Source organism: Atta colombica, unplaced genomic scaffold, assembly GCF_001594045.1.
Source record: "Atta colombica isolate Treedump-2 unplaced genomic scaffold, Acol1.0 scaffold32, whole genome shotgun sequence".
NCBI lineage: Eukaryota > Metazoa > Arthropoda > Insecta > Hymenoptera > Formicidae > Atta > Atta colombica.
This window is the reverse complement of record NW_017259426.1, coordinates 1,683,982-1,705,202: the sequence shown is the minus strand read 5'-3', so window position 1 is coordinate 1,705,202 and position 21,221 is coordinate 1,683,982. Positions and strand designations below refer to the sequence as shown.

At 39.4% G+C, this 21,221-nt stretch overlaps 1 protein-coding gene across 1 annotated transcript in view; it reads left to right on the top strand.

Moving 5' to 3' along the window:
• The window catches only part of LOC108690387 (ankyrin repeat domain-containing protein SOWAHB), a 126,219-nt gene that overhangs the window by 91,131 nt on the left and 13,867 nt on the right, over positions 1-21,221 (top strand). The window contains exons 10-11 of the mRNA XM_018197648.1: positions 20,115-20,213; positions 20,427-20,432. Of these exons, the coding sequence (XP_018053137.1) occupies positions 20,115-20,213; positions 20,427-20,432 (105 nt within the window). The remainder of the gene's footprint in view (positions 1-20,114; positions 20,214-20,426; positions 20,433-21,221) is intronic.

Sequence of the window (21,221 nt, the reverse complement as noted above, 5' to 3'; positions counted from 1 at the left end):
TATATATATATATAAAATATCTCCTATCATTATAGTTAGCTCCTCCGTATTCCGCAAGAAGTTATAATGATCGTTCAGAGTTCCGAGTTTGATTTTATCTATCGGTCGTTAAGCTAAGATCATCGCGTCGTCCTCATAGTATCGCAACGTGAATGACGTGAATGAAATTAACGTGCCTGATCGCTTCGATTTTGGCGCCGAACACCGTGAAATGCGATTACGACGTTACGATCTCGGACGCAGCGATACGAATCTGACGAAATATTATGTAAATAGAGGCGTGCGTTAAAACGCGCGCGTTCTAAAGCCCGCCTCTCCTACCTATCTACCTGCCCTTGCTTGCCTGCCCGGCAGGAGATACCAGGCGAATATAAAAGAAGCATAAAGTAACATTTAGCGCGCGCGCGTTTAAACGAAATTGCTATAATCCCCGGTCGAGGTGGGCAAAAGCGGGGAAAAGAATCGCGAACTAAGGGGTACGCAGAGAAGAGAGGGAGAGAGAGGAAGGAGGAAGCGAGAGAGGAAATTAACATACCGATTTACATAATGCGTATAATTCGAGCAATTATGAAGGGAAATATACACAATTTAATATAATGGCGGATGTTTAGGGCCGGCGCTATATCTACCGCGGGATATCTCTCAGTGTACGACTAGAGAGAGAACGCAAAAGAGAAACCTCTCTCGTATTGCTTATGCGTATGTAGACGCGTGGTGCATTCACGAGAAAGAAAGATGAGCAACTCTATCGATTGTTCCATACACGTTATGCGGATGCGTGCGTATGTTGCAGACGATCGTGATCGGGCTGGATGAGTTAAACGCGAATCTAAAGCGCCGCGTATCTCATCCTTAACCGACAAATAAAATCGTTGTATTGTTCCTTTACGAGTGTCATTGTACAAAATATAAGACACCGCGACACGAAAGCCGCGATGAGCAAGAAGCGAGATAGTGTAACGAGACATTTTGAAATTACACAATGTGTTTCGGCGATAAAAAGACACAGCGGTAAACGCGTGCAATATCTGCTGTATTTACACACTACATTTAACATTGTTATCTCGATTCTTGTAACATCGGTTTTATAAATGCTCATGCGTTCGACTTTGAATAATGGTATCATAAAAAACAAATTTCCTCCACATCGTGAAATTTTGATTCAATGACTAGGATTTGAAAAAAAAATAATTTTGGTATTCAGAATTTTATCAATCTTAACCTGCTAAAACGGTTTATTCGATCCATTCAATTATAAATATCTGTCAAAAATGTCAATTCAATTTTCTTTATATTACATGTTACATCTCTACAAATTTGGAATTCTTATTAAAATATAATTAATATTCATTTTTTATGCAATCATTTTAGATTCTTAACATTAATTAGCTCCTTTTAAACAACACAAATTAAAGGGATCTTACAAACTCATCAATAACTATTACAAATTTCGATGTTCCGGGAGGTTAAGATTGAAGCGATAAAAATCTATTTAATTCTATAACTGACACGATAATTCTTTCTATAAAAGATGCGCAAAATGAAAAATGACGTAGATATGTATATTAATCGTAAAAATATTTGAAAAAGACGGATGAATCGCCACTCTTCAACTCCGAAGACGTCTGAAAGGTTGGCTCCTAATGACGAAGCACCTTCACGCCTACCTTTTACTAGATAGACATTGATTAATACAACCGGTATTTCTAACATACTTATTTTAATTTGTGTTTTCACACGACGAACATGAAATTTCCCGAAGTAGCTGGCACGTATATCGTTAGAGCTGCCAGATAGTAATGCCGTAATTATGACGAAAATATTGTGCAAGATAAACGTATCTTTACGTTCTTAATGAATAAAAATATAAGAGATAAAGTAGCTCGACGTAGTTACTTTTTAACGAAGTGCATAATTACTGCGCAGATTTCCTGCTCATACTTTGCGCTTCTTAACGCATTTAACTAAACATACATATCTTTAAAACGTATAATTTAATATAATATCTTTATTCTATTTATCATATATGTTTTTAATGCTTCAGGTTGATATAATAATTGCATATTTTATACAATTCTTACATTTTTAATAAGGAGGAATTACCGATGTGTAAAGTATTATAATTTACAATCAAATTGAATGTTATTCCAGCAATCGGAGAACTTTTTTCCGCAAAGATATTATATCATTAACAACATTCTGTCTGTTTTTTATTATACCACTCGCGATATCGCAATAACAAGATCACGATGAAGAGAAAAATGAAATGGGATTGAAATATTTCCGGAATTTCATGTGAAATGTGTTCTTTGAAAGCAGATAACGGTGCACGGATAACTAACGAGACGGTCCACGTTTATCAGTTGTTCGCGGCGGGCGTACATGGTTTCATTCCAATTAGTGTTACAGGATGAGCTAATTGCTCGATATAAATCGCCAAGACTTAAAAAATTTGAATAATTAGGCGGGGTTGCAGGTGCTTGGGCTTGGCTTTATATATGCGCGTTTGAATATTTAGCACAGTTCTAATGACGCGCACGCCTCTCCTTATTATCGTCGGCGATTAATAAGAAGGGATGACTTGCGTCGCTTTTTATACGCGTTCGAAAACGATTCGCTACATCGCGCTCGCCGTTAATAGGCTTCATTAACATTCGCGAATCACACGACAGTTCATCATCGGCGTATAAATCGGATCCGAAAGCAAGAAAGGATCAATTGCCTCCGCGATTAAATTTTTTTAACGCAAGATTTTTAATGGCGCTGATAATGCCGCTATCGAAATGGATACTGCACTCATTAATACATATGCAGAAATAACGGTTGTGTTGAAATATCTAAAAATGTTGCTACGGATCTAAAAATAATTTTGTTACCATCACAATAATTATGTAGAGCGGTCAAACTGGTTGCTAGAATATCAAAACTTTTTATAGCATTGCTCATTATGCTTGAGCTTTCTACTTATATGATGGTTGCAAAATTATTTTCAGATCTACATATATCTAGATGAATATCTAAATTTTTAGATATTTTAGCATTTTTTTCCATGCAATTATTCTTTGAGAACACATTTTTTTCTTTATATAATATTATTTTCTCGTTAATTAATTTATTAGAATACTGAAAAACAAACTCGATATTTATCAAGGTTGACGTCAAGGCAATGTAACGGAATATCACATAATATTTAATTCGTTCATAAGTGAATCATGAGTTGGCTGATCAAAATGATCAAGAAAATAGTGACATTCGGAATGGAGAGACTCGAAGGGGCGAAGGAGACTCTTGACTGACTGACTGACTGAAGGAAAAGGAAAGAAGGAAGAAAGGTCCGTTCGACTCGCGCGATAAGATCTATCTGAATAATAACGTGTACGACAACATGTCAAATTATACAGAACCGCGACGCACGCAGATCCCTGAAACTCACACACTCGTGAAGAGCTGCGTGCGTGCTCGCGTGCGTGCGTGCTCGCGTGCGTGCGTGCGTGTCGCGCGTTCACTCCCATGTCGGCATCGGTGGACAAGAGGGAGCTCCGGGGGTGGTACGAGGGCGACATGTGTTTTGCGGTGGCGGTGACTCTCTACAGCAGTTTTATAATTGCCCGACTCGTTGGATATCGTGCCCACTCTTGGACGAGATTCGCGAAACGCCGTTGCGTTTCCACCAACGGGAATCGAGTCGATCTTAACCCCGCAATCCGCCCTTCCTTCACAATTATTGCCTTCCTGCGCCAGGGCCGCTGCTTATTTCTAAAAAAAAAATACTCTTCTGTTTTTTTTCTATATCTTAAAATTTTATTACAATTATACACCGAAAGAAATATTTTTAAAATAACTATAATTTCGTTGATATGTGAACTGAAAATTTTGTTTTTAATTTATAAATTGTATTGTTCTAATTACAATTATTCGAACTAAATTTTTATTACAATACAATTTTTTAATTAAAACATAACAAAATTTTGATATTTTACATATCAACCACATATAATTGTTCATATTAAACATTTCTCTCAATAATATATAAAAGAGGAAGAAATTGATTTAAATGAAAAAATATGAAATTGAACTATACTCATAATATAAAAGTTTCTGGAATTCTTTGTAGCATTGCTCGTTTATCTTAAGCTTGATGGTGTAATTTTGAGAGATGCAAAAAATTCTATATATAAAAATGCTATATGTATTCTGCGAAAATTTATGTAAATTAAAAAATAAAATACTATTTCATAAAAATCAGAGATCTTCCAAATAAGCCATCGAGGCTTCTTATAGGTTTTTGTAAATTGCATAGAGCGTCCTTTCTTGCTGGAAGGATACAGTGTTTCTTGCCGCGCAACTTAGCCGACCCTGCACACTTTCCACCATCTCGTCACGGAGCTACCGGTGACAATTAAATCACAGCTCTCGCTTGATCATGACGGATCGCTGACGTAGCCTAGTCGCGTCGTTGCATGCTTCCGACCGCTATTTTGCCTTGGAAATCTCGAATTTTCCTCGCAGATATCGCGATTCTTGTTTCGATGGTCTGCACGCGGAGCTGAGCTCTTAAGCCCTATTCAAACGATACGGTATTCAAGCGGCAGGTGCACAAAATGTAACAGTAGTCGAGATTAACGGCGACAATGTGCTCGAAATGTCGTGTGGCAAGTGGTATCAACTTTACAGGGGATATAATTTTTGGGAACGATGTTGACACTGCGCGCTAGAAATCGTATTGTTCGAATAAGCCTTTATTGCGCTGCGACATTATACCGTATCGCTGGCCATCGCCAGTACATGATCGTCGACTGCGAACCAACGGCGTGATTGCTGCCTGTCAACAATCGTCGAGGTATATACCAGCGATAATTCGTCTCCACAATCGCCAGCCCGGCACAACGCGGTAATGACAACGATGATGGATCTGCGGCGCGACGCTGAACTTTGTTTGCTCGGAGGCCACGCGACGTATATGCAAATCGTGCTTGCGCGCTTGTGCTATATAAATAAGGTCTTAATTAATACTAACGAGGCTGACGCGTAGATACATGTAACTATCGTCTTTTCTGTTTCACGCCTCGTGCCTGCCTGCCACACATCTCGGATGGACGGATATATGCATACTCATCGTGGATCACCACAGTATGTAAGTAGGATGTTTTATTAATATTGTTGCGATCATTTATCATGTACGAGGAAATCACGTATATGGTAGTCAATTCAGAAGACAACCGAATTAGAAAAGATTAACGGCAGTTTCAACATTTGAGTACGGATAATAATTTATCATCGGAAATCAGAGAGCCTAATTTAAAATTTCCCGCTATTGTACGATGTAATAGCAGATTCGAACTCTGCGGATTTACGTAAAAAATAGTGAGATTGATTGCCGGTATCCGAGGAAGTATTCACCCTTTTACCAGCTTTCGCACAAATCATCTCGACCATGCTGAGAAATCTGGACGAGCACTCGTTTTCTCAATTATCGGTTATCGTCAATCGAAATTACTTTATCGATCTAAAGCGTTGCTTTATTAGCCTCGCCAGTCTGGTCGGCACGGCGGCTTTCGATTACTCGGCAATGTCGGCTTGTCTGATGTTGATGCTGCTCTCATTATATGGAATATGAGCCCGTGCTAGAGCTCTCTTCTCCGAGCCCTTCAATGCCGCTTATCTTTTCACCTTTCTACCAGCCATATCGGTGCGTAATCAACTGTATGTGAAATCTTTCTACGCAAACTTCCACTCGAAGCAATTATATAGAGTTGTCTCGTAGAAGCGTTTCAATATCGTTATCTAGCTACATTGATTACTTCAACTAAACTTGAAAAGAATAATCTTTCAAGAAAATAAATTTTATTTATACTTATTTTTAGAAAAAAGCGCGTTGTGCTATCGTTTTTTTTTCATTAGCTATGTTTAGCAGAAAAAATAACTTTGCTGTTACAAGATTTTTAATTAAGATTATGATTAGGGTTATGCATTTAAGATCTAGTGAAGAACTAAGGGCGAAACCATATTAAAGAATTTTACAATTGTAAAATTGCTTTTTCTGCTGCCATTAGCTGTGTTCAGAAAAAGTAGCTTTACGATTGTCATAAGACTCTTTGATGTGATTGATTCTTGGTCTTAGTACTTCTCTATAATCTAATTGTATATAAACTGCTTCATTAAAAAATCTTACAACTTCAAAACGGTCTTTTCTGCTGAGCGCAAACATTTTTCCAATCGATTCGAGGCATGCAATTATATCTCTTGTCTAGAACGCGAAACATCGCGGTCTATGAGCGATATGATCGTGGTTTGAACCACAATGGAAGAATGGTAGGAGGGGAAGGTAATGAAGTATATGGTAGAACGCGGAGGACTCGCACGGGGTCCACGGGCGTCCATGGACCGTGGACTCTGCGGCCTGCGGTACTGGCCGAGTACGTTGGGGCTTGGGGTTAATACGGTGGCCGGTGATGCACGACCGACGCAACGCTGCGGGCAGAGCGGCTGACCGCACGCCAGCTGCCCAATGCCGGTCCGACCTGCCCGCAAAAATCTGTAGCTGACCCTTGTGCCTGCGCGCGGAGAGTTGTTGAACGCTGTCTCCTCTTCCCCGGAGCGGCACCCTCGTTTCGTGTTGCGTCCTCTCGCATTCGGGATATTACTCTTGTATGCGGCTATATCGACTCGCTCGATCCATCACTTAATGCCGTACAGGGTATTTTCAAATTGCTGCCGGAAAATATCCAAGGACATTATGGTCCAAACTAAATGGAAAATTCTGATAAACGTACGCACTCTGTCTGAGAATACCATTTTAATTGAGCCGGCCAACATTAAAAGGATATTAGAGAGAGCAAGAGATATTCCATAATCTTTTAATGCTTTCCATACCGAAAATACTTGGATAAAATTTGTTAAAATATTTATTATATTATTATATTAATAATATATTTTATAAGTTAATAAATCTCGATTATATACATATATTTAAGAGGGAATGCTTCTACGATTTCTAAATATGACAGTATTTTTAATGTTTTATGAAATTATTTTCTTTCTAAATCTGAATAAGTGAATAATCACTGATATCAGTGCCAAGTATATCACTGGTAATCAGTGAATTAAAAATGAGATCCCTAACTTAGCTAATCGTTATTATATGATCTAACCAACTTTGTTTTAGTGCTTAAATTCAATGAATATGGTATTGGAAGATTGAAACTAACTAAAAATATTAGTATTTTAGTTATATAATGCTCAAACATTCTTCTTTTTTAGTTGAATTTCACTAATTATCAGTGCCAAGTATGCCATTAGGTAATTAATAATGATTATCTACTGATTCAGATTTAGAGAGTTTTTAATTGAACTAATTTTATAATATTATCAAAAAAATCATTTCGCGAATATTCTTTATATATATATATAAACCTACGAAATATTCTTAAAATTTTGATCATTACAAAAGAAAAAAAGAATCGTTAAATTACATATAAAATTTTATTAAGCGTCTCATGCCCTTTTGCGTACCTACATGAAAGCACGGTAATGGGGGCTGCAACAACGGACGATATTGGAATTTCACGCACGCCTGCACGGCAGCAGAGGTAATTGCGTTAAACGACGCGGACGCGTATGCGACTTCTGGTGCCTATTTCTGTGTCAACTCGTACGTCCGCGCTGCGTAATAAATAATGGGATTCTCATCGCGCCTCTCGCCTGGTAACAACGACAAAAGAAAACTGCGTGACCGATCCCTTCTATTATGCGTCATCATTGTCAACCATACGTCGCCATCGATGCGTCGTCGTTATCATCATCATCATCTCGATCGTCAACAGAAAACCGAACGCCTGCCGACTAACAACGCACTCGCGTGACTCACGCGCGCCATATTAATGCGACGAATTCTGGAGTTCCGGCGGGAACTTTGCTTTCCAGGGGATTCGACTTTCGATTCCCTTCATGCTTCCCCGTGTCCCTTATTACAAATCGGTTCCTTTACATTCACACGTCGATCGTGTTAGCGACTCTGCCCTCCCAAGTTGTATTTCCAAAAAGCGTGCAGTACGTGAATGCTAATGGACTAACTAACGTTCGTCTTCCGTTAACTAACGAGGAACAATCGAAGTGTTACGAAAATGCGTAATTTTGCTGGAATTTCTCTCGACTATCATTATGCTCTACAGTACGCTAAAAGAAAATCGTTCATTTAACTATATATAAATTAATTTAGTTATCTTTATTACTTTTGTTGGAAAATGTATGTATTTAAGTCAAATATAATAAATTTGATACTTAATACATTCTTTGTCAAAAGAAATAAAGACGAATTAAATTAATTCTGTTAACTGAACAATTTTTTTTCAGTGTGAATATAATCTTTTAACTTATAATTATAATCCTCCCATCGGAGGTTCACGAATACAAGATTCTAAGATAAGTTTCCGCATAATCTCGAAAACGATATTTTATTTTCAAGAAGACACGGATTATGTAGGTGTTAATACACAATCTTAAAGTACTCGTGTTTAAAGACGTTTTACGTGGGAAAGCTTCTCATTCAAGCGTGAAGTGCTTCCTATATAGCTTGATCGAACCCGAGGGCCCGGACGCATCGCAGTAATTTAATTGACGCTCGCTGAAATTGCTGCAAAAAAAGTTCATCTCTTCCTTTAATACTCCCTTTCCTTTCCCAGCCAGATAACCAGCTAGCGAACATCCCCGCGCTTCCCACACTTTATGCGAACGCATACTGATTCGCTCGTAATTAATAACGTATCATTTGCAAAAAGAATTACGGCACTTCATACATATTTCGTATCAATCTTTTATTCCTCGGGCAATTATTAAAAATAAAATAACGGAAAACGTTTTGAGAAAGGATTCAATGTTGCGACCTACTAAATCTCTGCGGCTAAATTTCGTAAATTGTTCAGCAAGGAAACTCGGCGCCACGAACAGTCTGAACGGTCGTCGAAGGAACTGATCCTGTAACTACCACAAAAGCATAACAGAGGGAAAGTTTGCCGGTCGTTACGTTTCAAAGGACTGGCACGAGCGAGTCGCGCAATCGGATTAGTATCGCCACACGACCAACTATCATCCTGTCTCTTCTCGTCTCGTCGTACTTCTCGGACTGCTTCGTCTGTAAGTTTTATTTTTCGTCAGGTAAAATTGGTATCTACTTACGGTTGAAGAATCGAGTGCCGTTTAAAATGATTATTAAGGGCCCTACCCTATTGTCAGCTTTCTAGTAATACCCTATTGTAGTAGTGGTATGGCGCCATCATTGTCTTTCTACAAACAAATCCTAGGTAATTTAACGTTCTACAAACGTTTTTCCATTAATTTTACGCATTTTTGTCGCGTTATTTAGCTGATTAACCAGCTGGAAAGTTCTTTCTTTTCGAAAGCATTAGTTTACTAATTTACTTTTGGCAACTACGAAATCTCAGCTCGTCATGAGGAAACGGCTGACGTCTTCCTCTGCGTCTTCCGTGACCGAAATCCAATTTGCATGCAACGCAGGTAGAATGGACAAGGTAATTGGTACATAGTGAGGGATTACAGATCCACGCCAAATGGATATATACATCTCGACATTGATATTGATATAGTGCGCGCAAAAAAAATCAAATTAGTGAATATTCAATTATATGCCAAAAGTCTAAGGATGTATGAACTTTAAAATGATAGATTATAGACAGTCTTGAATTACACTTTTTATTTATATTTTTAAAAATTTATATTTTAACTATGAATAATTGCGATCTTTCTAAATATTTTTCTATGAAAGTGGAAGATTGTAATTAATATATATAAAATTTAAATACATAACGAGCACATACGTGCACGAATCCTCTTTAAAACATGACTAGCGAAGTTTTATTTCCCAGAAACAGAAATAAACTTAGACATTGAATGGCGTACAGAAGAAATTCTCCAGAGACTCGCGTCGTGACAGTAACTTTCTAAAGATTGATTGAGTTGAAGCGGATCATTTGGAGCGTTTCTAAGTAGAAGCGTCCCCCGCGATTATGTAGGGAAAGAAGAAGAGACAAAAGGAAGAGGAAAAGAAAGAAGAAAAAGAAAAGGAAGAAACAGTTGAAAGAGGAGAAGGAGGAGGAGGAGGAGGAGGAGGAGGAGGAGGAAGAGGAGGAGGAGAAGCCGAAAAGAAAAGGAAGAGCGCTCACATAAATACGTACGCAATGCAAACAAAAACCTACAAAGGACCGCGCTCGTGGCAGATACGATCTTGCGGCATGCAGATACGAGCATACTAATCTCTCCGAGAGGTCTTTTCGAAGAGGAAACGGCGTTCTTTTGTTGTATCCATCTATGAAATATATTGGTGTTTACCCACACATCCGGGACGCGGAATGATTCAATATGATTACGAGAATTTACGAGGATTTCTCGTATAGTATTGGAGGATCGTCTAGAGATCGCAAACAATGTTATGAAACAAAAAGATTTAAAAACTGCAGAAAGATTTAAAATATGCAGAAATGGGAAAAACAAAATTTATCATTCTTGATTTATCACGTTGACTAGCAATATAAGAAAGATCGCCATAAATAACACTTCATAAAATCTTTGTCATGATTTCTTTCTTTTCATGCTTCATTATTGTGCAATTAAGAGGTATCTTATTGCAAATTTCAATGTCCGCAGTCTAATACAGAACGTAAGCAAGCCCCTTCTCCATCAGATTCACCCAACGGTAGGCGGCAGTTTCAATTTCGAGACGCCAATCCAATCATGTAAATCAAGGATGGCATTATTAGCAGCGGCAATCGAACTCGGCTAGGCCAATAGTAGTAGCGATAGAGAGTGTAGATGGAGGCTACTGAGTCTGAGTCGAAGGTAGAAGGGCTCTCCGGATCCCGAACGAAGGGAGCAGCGACGTCTAACTAATCCTGGGTTTACCTAATCGTCTACTCCCTTCGTCCCAAACGCGGTTCGGCAATTCCGCTCGTTCGCAAAGCGGCTTACCCTTTCACCCCTTCCATCGCTCTCTTGCCAGAGCAACCGAGAGCTTCTGTATCCATTGGCGGGCCTTGCAGATCACTCGCGATTGATCCAGAATTGATTTTCTCGATTCGCCGATCGCTGTACAAGAGCTCTCAAGTGGCGAAGTAATCAGAGAATCGGAAGAAATCTAGTTTCCAAAAACGTTTTATAACTAAATTTCATAGCTGAATATATATAGTTTGCAGAAATTTTTTATAACGGTAATTAATTAAAAGCTAAGATTAGAAAAGTTATTTTTTATAAATGACTTTTTCAACTTTAGCTTTTAATTAGTTATTGTTATCGTTACAAAAAAATTGTAACGTCATTGTCATATCATTATTATAAAAATAACAGCATTATCATCTTATCATCTCTGACAGTTTGTAATTGTTAAATCCGAAAAGACAGCTATAAGATATTTATATATACTTTGATGCATTTTTGGACATATTTCCAATTTAGCTTTTTAATAGGATGAAGCTTGTAACTCTTTATAATAATTTTTTTAAAAGCCCGTGTATCTCTTATTGAAGAAATTGAAGGTAAGCGTAGAGGTAAGCGCCTATGCAAAATATAATCGACACACGACCGATAATTCCTGACAGCGAATGGGAAGGGATGCGGGATGGGATACGATCGAACGAAAGCGTAAGCCGCGTAATCCCTCGTGAAATACCGTGTTGGATCGAGACGACCGAGAACTTTGCCGTACGCCCGAGGACATCGGAGGGACATCGATTATTCGCGGGAAACCGCTCCCGTTAATCGTTTAAACTCCGCTGCAGGTGGATGTATGCATGCAGCGCCCGTGCCCGCGGCGGACACCCTGAATCTCGTGATTCACGAAACCACGAGGGGACCCCGGAGATTCGCTGAATATCGATATTCAGAGCCGTAAGAGTTCAACATTGTCGATGCCAAAGCGTCGATGAACAGAACATGCTTTTTATCGACGACTGATTGCGCGTTGAGGCTTAGGAAATCATTCCCATTGCGAGCGGAAATTCCGGATAATATTGCAAGCGTTGGTATTATTTACTAAAGCGACATTTTAGTATAAATAATACTATTTGAAAAAGATTTTATCTATCCGAAATATCATAATATTTCGAAGAGTTTTTTGCGCTAAACAGGATCATCAAAATTTGCGTAGCACACCAAGATTTGTAATAAATTGTGATGGTTTTTGATCTGTTTCATCTCAGTTTATTAAAAATCTTGAGGCACTGTGCAAATTCTAACTACAGCATCCTGTTTAGCATGAAAAAAATTTCAAAATATTCTACTGTGATACTTCGGAAAGAATTTGAATGTTGGATAATGTAATCGATTGATTGCGAATTTAGTTTATAAATATGTAGATACTCTTTCTAGTTGCGGATATACTTCGTAATGCGATAATGCTTCTATATCAGTATTGATTTCTTGGAAGTTGGGACATCGCGGAGTTGTGGAAACGGGTCATCTTTTGTTCAGAACATTGTATTTCCTCAGCTTCCAACAGAATAAATTCACGGCGTCCGGTCTCTCACGGTCACACGTGTAAGACGCGGTTGTGACACGAACGTCCATTCGTTAGGCGAATCGCTAGCGAAATTGTTGACTACCGATGCTCATCGGACCGAATCAACGTTCACGAGGTAATGGACGTGGCTGATGGCAATGTCTTGTCGCGTCGCGGCTCGTCGACGCCACCTGCGACAGCGGGAAAACTCCACAGGCATACTTTGCGCAGATTTACGTAGTAATCCTGCTCATCGACGTCTTTAAATACCCATCGTTTAATTTTCTAAAGTGGCATACATAAAGAAGGTATACCGTTCGCTTTCCTTCGGCTGAAGTTGCTCATTTTTTCTTTTTCTCTTCTTTTTTTCTTTTGTAAACTCTAACATGAACGATTGGTCGCTATTAAAAATTTCATTAAGTAGATACACTACATTGCGGCCTTGTTAAAAATGAATCCACAATTAGGCGAATAATACAGTCATTTTCGTGTTTATTGCGCTTTAATTGCGCTTGCATATCACTGTAGATATGTAATGTAACGCATTTGCAGAAAAATTAATATTCAAAGGGGATATCACAAGGTGGTAATCTGCAAGAGAATTAAAGGCTCGGTAGCCGGGATAGAGATCTTCGTGCAGTCACAGCTCGTTTGAGCGAGTACCTCAAGTGATTTCAGTTACACCTCGTTTGCGCGATCCACCGGCGGCTCTTATTATTTCCTTTCGAACGAGGAAGCACTTTTTTCAATTGTACGATCGTAGTTGATGGATCGCAATTGCGGGCCTGATGGCGACGGATAACATTGTATGATCGTCAATCCATGGTACTGTACAAGTATACAGGATAATAAGTTAGCTAGTTGCACGAACAGTCTACATAATTATGAATGTTTCACAACTGAACATGCGATATTTAGGATACAACATCCCCTCGATCAGGCACGACAATGTAACAACTGCGATGTAATACAATTTGAATCATTAATTGAATCGTCAAAATGAAAATGATGACTAATGCTAATTCTTAAACGTCTTTTCAATACAATATACCCAATATTTTTTCATTAAAAAAGATACATATATTTTCTTGATTCGTTATGTTCTCAATATGTTTCGGTTGAAAAAAATATTTACAATATGTTCATTTTTATAAAAACTATAAGCAATTTAATTGAGTGCCATGTATGATGCTATCCTTGTAATGAAGCATTTAATCTTTAAAGAGTAGGAGCATATTTTTTTAATCTTACAGCTTTTCCTTGATGGAAATTTGTTATAATTCAATTTTTTATTCCTTGCGTCAAAATATGATACTTTCGACGCCATTATAGTAGCTTTATCATCTTGTAAAGATTAAAAACTAATTTAGAAATATTGCTAATTTAGCATGTCCTTCTTCTTTATTCGCACCGCGACTTTTTCGCGAAAATAACACGCGAGCTTCAGAAATATACGCGTAAATTTACTTTCTAATAGATCTTCCACTTGGACGCCTTTGGCTCCTGGGATCGTGTTTACCCGGCGTGGAGGTGGAATTACGAGCGAAAAGAACGGGGAATAGCGAATAAATCACGAACCACGGCTCTTCCACGTTATGCTAATGACACCTCCTGCATCCTGTGTATCCTTCGCGCAAGACGCGAAAGTTCAGACCGGCACGCCACGCGGCATCGTTCTTTTTTTACGGGATTCTGAGTAACACACCTCCTTGACGCAATTGCAGGAAATAAAACATTCTCCCTCGACATTTCTCTACATTCAACGCGGTGCAAATCTTTATCGCAACGTCGGCTGAATCGGAACTAACAAAAGTGAGATAACAAAAGATTATTTGGCATCTTCGATATTGATTCGGACGAAAAAGATTTTCTTATACGTAATGAATTAATAACACGTTAAGATATTTCAAAATGAGAAAGAACATTTCTTTCAGTTTAGTCATTTGTTCAGTGTCATCGACTCATCGCTTTATCTCCTTGCTATCTGTCCAACGTGATTCGTCTAAGTCTTTATGCATGATTGTCATCACAAGAGTATTCATCGCGTACGAAGGTTTCCGCTCGTCACACCGCGAAGCGTCGCGCGATCACGAATTCATGACTAATGCTGGTAATCGGGCGGCTCGGCTGATGTGCACGTCGGGCACGAGTAAAAGCAACAGAACTGATCAACAGGCGAAGACACGCGCCATCGAGCACGCGCCGATAGATCTGACATCTCGATGCTCGACGCCATACACGTGACCGGAGGCTCGTTACTCGATCATCCTCCTCGCTCCTTTCACCTCCGGTTATCCTACCTCCTCCATCATCACCCTGTGGTCTCTTCCCGTCGGAAGACACGCGCCCGACGTCTCCCCCGATTTCCCAGAATCGACCTTTGGAAGATCGAATCGCGCTACGCCGTTGAATCCGGACGACCCACCGCGAACGTTCATGAGAGTTTCGTGAATCGGTCGATGTGGATCGGCTTCCTCTCTCTCCCTTTTTCCTCCTGCGAATTTACTATGCCAAGATGGATGGTGGAGTTAAGGAGCGCGACCCCAAGATGGTGAAGTCTGTTAGTGCTCGTAACCCTCATGTCCACGCGATTATCTGCGGTAGAACGATCGATGGTCGATAAGTCGAGGTGTCTAGCTTTCTAAGCAGACCTAATTGCTATCTCTTCGGTATTCGCATTTCGTTTGAAGTATTAAGAATTGAGTGAACTAGTCGCTACAGCAATTATATATATTTGATAAATTTCATATTCAATTGCAACACAATTTCATATTCATTATCAACATAATAATGATCCATCCAATTAAGCTTAGATTCAAAGACCGTAACCTTATTAACACTCGCTACGATATACCAGTGAGAAACGAGTGTCAAATTCCGGGAGAACGTTGCACATCTCGAGAGCCTATCTTAATAACAAAATCGCACCGTCACTCCCAGCGGGCGACTTGGTCAGGTTTGGTTTAGTGAGAAGGGAAAAATTTGGGCCAAGGAAGCGCTTAAAGAGGACTCGCATACCTTACTCTGCGGTAAGAGAAGGTCCCACGGGAAAAGAAAGGCCGGAGAAGAGGAGACGAGAGAGAGGAAGACCGCGACGCCGCCGCGCCACGACGGCCACTAAATATTGTGTTCGCGCAGAGAATACAGCTCTTGGGACACGTGTAAGCGGGGGACCGCGGGATTCCGTATGAGCAGATCGGCCCGCCGATTATACGCTAATTCAACGCAAATTCCTTTCCGGAGATATCTGTATCGCTCGCATACATCAGCGGAGACCGCGGTAGCTCCTGCCGTTGTTGCTGCTGCTGCTGCTGCTGCCGTTGCTGTTCCCATTCCTGCTCTCGCTGCCGTTGATTTTGTTGCTGCCGTGCTGCCGCTGCTGCTGTTGTTTCTCCTGTTCCTCCTCGGGCCCCCGGAATCGCCTGCAATTCTCCACGCTGGCTTAATCAGCATCCACGAGAAGACAACTATATAGCCATAGTTTATACGTAGTTTCACGAACATGTGGCGTGCACACGTCGTTACGGAGACATTGAGTCCCACGAAGGAGAACCGATGAAAGTTGGAAAGAAATTTCCGTTGTTGGCTACAAAGAGAACGTCTTAGACAGAATGATTCTGGGAGCTTTCCTGATGGAATTTATTTCTACGCGCAAAGTGCATGACGAAACTTGATTAAATTGAATAAAAAATTATATATCGCGTAGAACTAGCTTAGTAACTTTTATAAAGCTCTGTTTGTACCCTATTATACCGAGCTATGAACAATATAGTGACATTGTCAAGCATTATATCGGCGTAGCTCCGTACTGCTGTAACCGTCATGGCTGATGGTCATCTCGTACCTCGTCTGTAATCGCGTTAGTGCTACGACGCGGTTACAGCCGCGCATTAATTAAGACTAATTAGTTCAGAAATTAAATACATATGTATGTCAACCAAGAATTGATATCAAAATAAAAGAAAGAGACAGAGAGAGAGAGAGAGAGAGAGAGAGAGAGAGAGAGAGAAAGGGAGAGGGAGAATAAATGAAAATTCTAAATGCGTTTTAAATCACGGACTACTTTTCCACCGATCCATTCGATGCGTCGCAATTTCAAAGAAAACTACCATGAAGTTATACAGTGGAAAGCACAGTCGATCTTGGCGATACTTGGATCGCGTACTTTCTCACGCGCGGATCGTTCTGAAGAAAGTTACGCCGCGCCGGCAGGAAAAGAAGCAGGCTACTGTATATCCGCGGTATGCACCTATACTCCGACCGAAGGTCCGGGGCAGAGGGCCGAAGATATATCACGTTGTCGGCCGACATACCATTCTTTTGCGGCATGGCGCGCGGCCGACACCGCGCGGCAGCAGCATTCACAAATTAAGGAGCGCCAAAGTCCACGGCGGCGCGGCGTAGGTATGGCGCTATCGCGCTTCATAAAACTTCGTTAGCACGAAGCCGGGGGAAGTAGACGTCCGAGCTCGGCCACGAGTATATACTCACATAAGCGCTGATGGTCCCGCGAGACCACCGTAAAAATTCATTTTGCACCTCGGCCGTGTAATTCAGCCGGATTCTTGCATCTTCACCAGCCGGACTAGTGGAGCGTATTAGATGGGCCATGTCCGCGCACTTCGTAGTTAATGACTTCACTCGGCCTGCCGTCGCGCTATGTGCGGTACATTTAATAATTGTACAGCAGACAGAGCGCGCCCTTAATTATTCGTATTATCCATATGCGTAAATTCCTCTTTCCTGCGCTCTGCTCTTCGAACATATAAAAAGCATTACTTATGGTGACAATTAACTGATGGATTGTACGAAAAAAATTTTGATTTTTATAGAAAATCTAAATCTCAGCTTCAATACCTTTTATTCTCATTAGAAACTGATTATTTCAACATACATAGACGTAACTGTCAATTCGATTGATCAATATATGTATTTGTACTGTAAAGTTCTTTACATCGTTATTCGTGGCATATAACGCCTAATGTCATTACATTTCGATATGTTCGTCGTGCGTTCGTTAATTTTTTCGCGCAGACCGCATATAAAATGAAAGTCGTACACAAGGTGTACCTACATCCTCGTTTAGAGACCCGCCACGTGTACCGTCTCATACATATACTCGCTCGCGCGGGCGGGCTCACGCGTGGTTCCCGTCATTAGGTACGTAGTCTCGTTAGAATGAACTTTTTTTTTCGTCGTCCACTAATGAGGTGGTCCGCGACTTGCAGTCCGTGTGGAGGGTAGCTCTAGCATACGTTGGCAGTCAGCTTCAGGTCTGAGGGCAGCTTCTATGACATCCCTAAAATCCGGGGAGACGGAGACACTATTTTTAATCTACCCGCGGGACGCCGACTCGATGAGAATTAAAATGCATGTTTCGGTACGAAAGCTTGTTGCTCTGCCGCCCTTACGCGAAAAACGTGTATCCCTTTTAAAGCATCTCGTCGAATCGGGGCTAGAATGTTGCGTTAATAGTTGTCATCGAGCGGCGGTCCGGTGATTAATTTTGAACGTTAATTTTAGCAGGCGGACTAGAGTTCATACGGTCACGCTCGGGTATACATTCGACGATAATCCAAAGTATGATGTGAATAATAGAACATCACTGAAATAATTGATACAAGACTCTGTTGCGAAATTCTTGGCTATATTATTAACCCTCCATCATAATGTGAAATTTTCACTCTTTGTCTGCATACATAGTCTGCAGTACATAGAACTTCAAGGCAAATTCATATTATTCTTGACTATATAAAATAAAAAAATTCTTCCATATTTATGAAAGCTTTAACAATGAATATTAACATAGTTGGAATATACATATTTTACTTATTTTTACAAATTTAAATTTATCTACCAGAATATCTCCGATTTTGTTTACATACCAGGTATTTGAATAAAATAGTGAAATATATGTATTTCAGAAAACATTAGTATTTTCTTTCACTTATTTATAGATCGAATTCTTCTATTTTTTTTGTTCTTTGTATTTTTGGTATAGGAATTACAATAGTTTCTTTCCAGTCATTTGAGAATATTCCCTCCTCTAAGAATCTATTCAGTACTTCGCATAATTTTATACCTGCTATCGTTACCATCCTTTTCATTATCTCAATAGTTATTCCTTCTGTACAACTTTTGTTTCCTAATCTATAAACTACTCGATTTAATTCGCCTATATTAATTGTACTAAAAACTTAGATTAGACGAAAATATAAAAAAATCCTCGACAAATGTGGAGGTCGCTTCGAGAGCTGCTGAAGGATAGTACGAGTAGAGATAATACATACAGGGAGATTCAGTGTGGAGACACTTTATATAGTAATATATATGAGATGACAAATATTTTTAATAGATATTTTGTAGATAGCATATCAGGGACTTTAGAAATGATACAATGGAATTAATAATAGATAAATATACTAAAAGTAAATTTTAAGTTTTTAGTACAATTAATATAGGCGAATTAAATCGAGTAGTTTATAGATTAGGAAACAAAAGTTGTACAGAAGGAATAACTATTGAGATAATGAAAAGGATGGTAACGATAGCAGGTATAAAATTATGCGAAGTACTGAATAGATTCTTAGAGGAGGGAATATTCTCAAATGACTGGAAAGAAACTATTGTAATTCCTATACCAAAAATACAAAGAACAAAAAAAATAGAAAAATTCGATCTATAAATAAGTTATCGATTTACGAGAAGGAACTAGAAATAACAATTCACAATCAATTAGTTAATTATTTAGAGGATAATAAATTAGAAGAGTGTCAATCAGGATTTAGAACGAGATACTCATGTGAAATTGCCCTTCAAATTTATATCGGTTATATCGAGTTGGAAAAGTAGTATAGGCGAAAGAAAGTTGACAGAAGTTGTATTTTTAGATTTAAAAAGGGCGTTTGAATTAGTAGACAAAGATATTTTGTTAAAGAAAATGGAAAGTTATGGGATAACAGGAATAGTACTTAGGAGAGAAAAGGTATAGTGCAATGTAAATGTATAGGATGTTTAAGTCTGACGATTTGGATAATTAATAAATAAGCATTATATTAGATTGTATCTCACACATTGCAGTTATTGAAGCTAATAAAGATCAATTAATCTTTCTTTTCCTCATTCTCTGATTCACCGAAGCGTCTAAATGGAAGTAAGTTCAATCTCAAGTTTGATCTATTTGCTCTTTCCGGGTTTCCTTGAGCCGCACTAACTCCTTTGCACTCCGACTGTAATCGACTGCCAGTCGAGATCTTCCTCTCTCGAATACATTCTGGCGCGGGCGATGGTTCCCATTCATCCAGCTCGTCCCGGTTGACACCCGGCCGTTGCCGTCGCTTAATTCGCGAATATTTCACCGACGCGTCACCCCGAAAATACGCTACAGCTGCTCGCATCGTGTCTACAATCGAGGCCACCTTCGACATACACCCCATCGAAGAGTTCGCAGTCGTGCCATAAATCTCAGTGCTGATACATTTTTACTTACTCACATTCCCATCGCGTGGTTTCCTCGTGGTCTTGCATTACTTGCGCTGTAATCTCGTCGTGCGATTTAAATGACTGACAAACGAATTATCACCCCGCCTTTCTTGTACATATGTTGCAGACGGCTTTACATTGGGGAGCCAAACATGGTAACGAGAACATCGTTAAATTAATAGCGGGTACCTACAAAGACTACATCAAAAGTGTCAATGAAACTACGGTGAGTATCATTTCCCTAAGATTGATGGATAAAATATTTGTTCATAAAATTAATATATGGACATTATAAAATGTAAGAACGATGATTTAATTTACATATAGAATATTGAAGCGATTATTCGATCTTATACTATTATTTGAACGATAATGTAAATTCCTATTTTTTTTATATTTCCGATGTCTGATCATTGGTTGCCTCCATCGGATAATGCAGAATGGGGTAAGTGTGTCTTATTTTTTAACTATAGCTTAATATGTTTTAAGAATACGCAGTAAGTAGATTAGCAATTTATAATTGATATATTAAAAAATAACGTCTTTAATGAATTCTATTTCTTACATCAATGATTTTTACATCGAGATTAAGACAAAATGTATCCCAGATACATTTGGATAACATCGAGAAAGAGCGAGCATCTGCGGCGGTCCTTGTCACGATCGCGTATAATTTGCCAGACGTACGGAGAGCGGGATCGGTTTAGGGGGCGAGTCGTGTTGTAAGAGGTAGAACAAACGGAGAGTCAGTCCCGCGTAGCAGAAAGGAAGGAAGGCAGGAAGGAAAAGGAAAGGAGAGAGACGGTCGAAGCGCACAGAAAAGCCCGCAGATAGGATCGGATGTGTGTGGTCCCGCCGCTCTTTGCTCTTTATAAGACTTATATAAGCCGGGAGTGCTTCACGACAAGAGACGGCGTGCGACGAGGGAGGCGAGTACTTAGAGGAGGAAAGAGGGAAAACGAGGTCCTTGCTCGTTAGTCGCTTCGCGACAAACTCCATCTCGGGCTCCTGTCCTCGCGTTATACTGGACAACAAAGTTATTTCAATTTTTTTGTCACGGACATTGCATTGGGCTGTGATTGCCAGTATTTGTTACTCTAAAACTAATTAGGTTTATAATCTTTACAGGATGAGAAGTCATTATAGGGCCTGTCATATTTTGTGGCAAGAAATACAATAAATTATAATAAATCTTAGGCACATAATGAAAGATATTTATTAAAAACAGAATAAA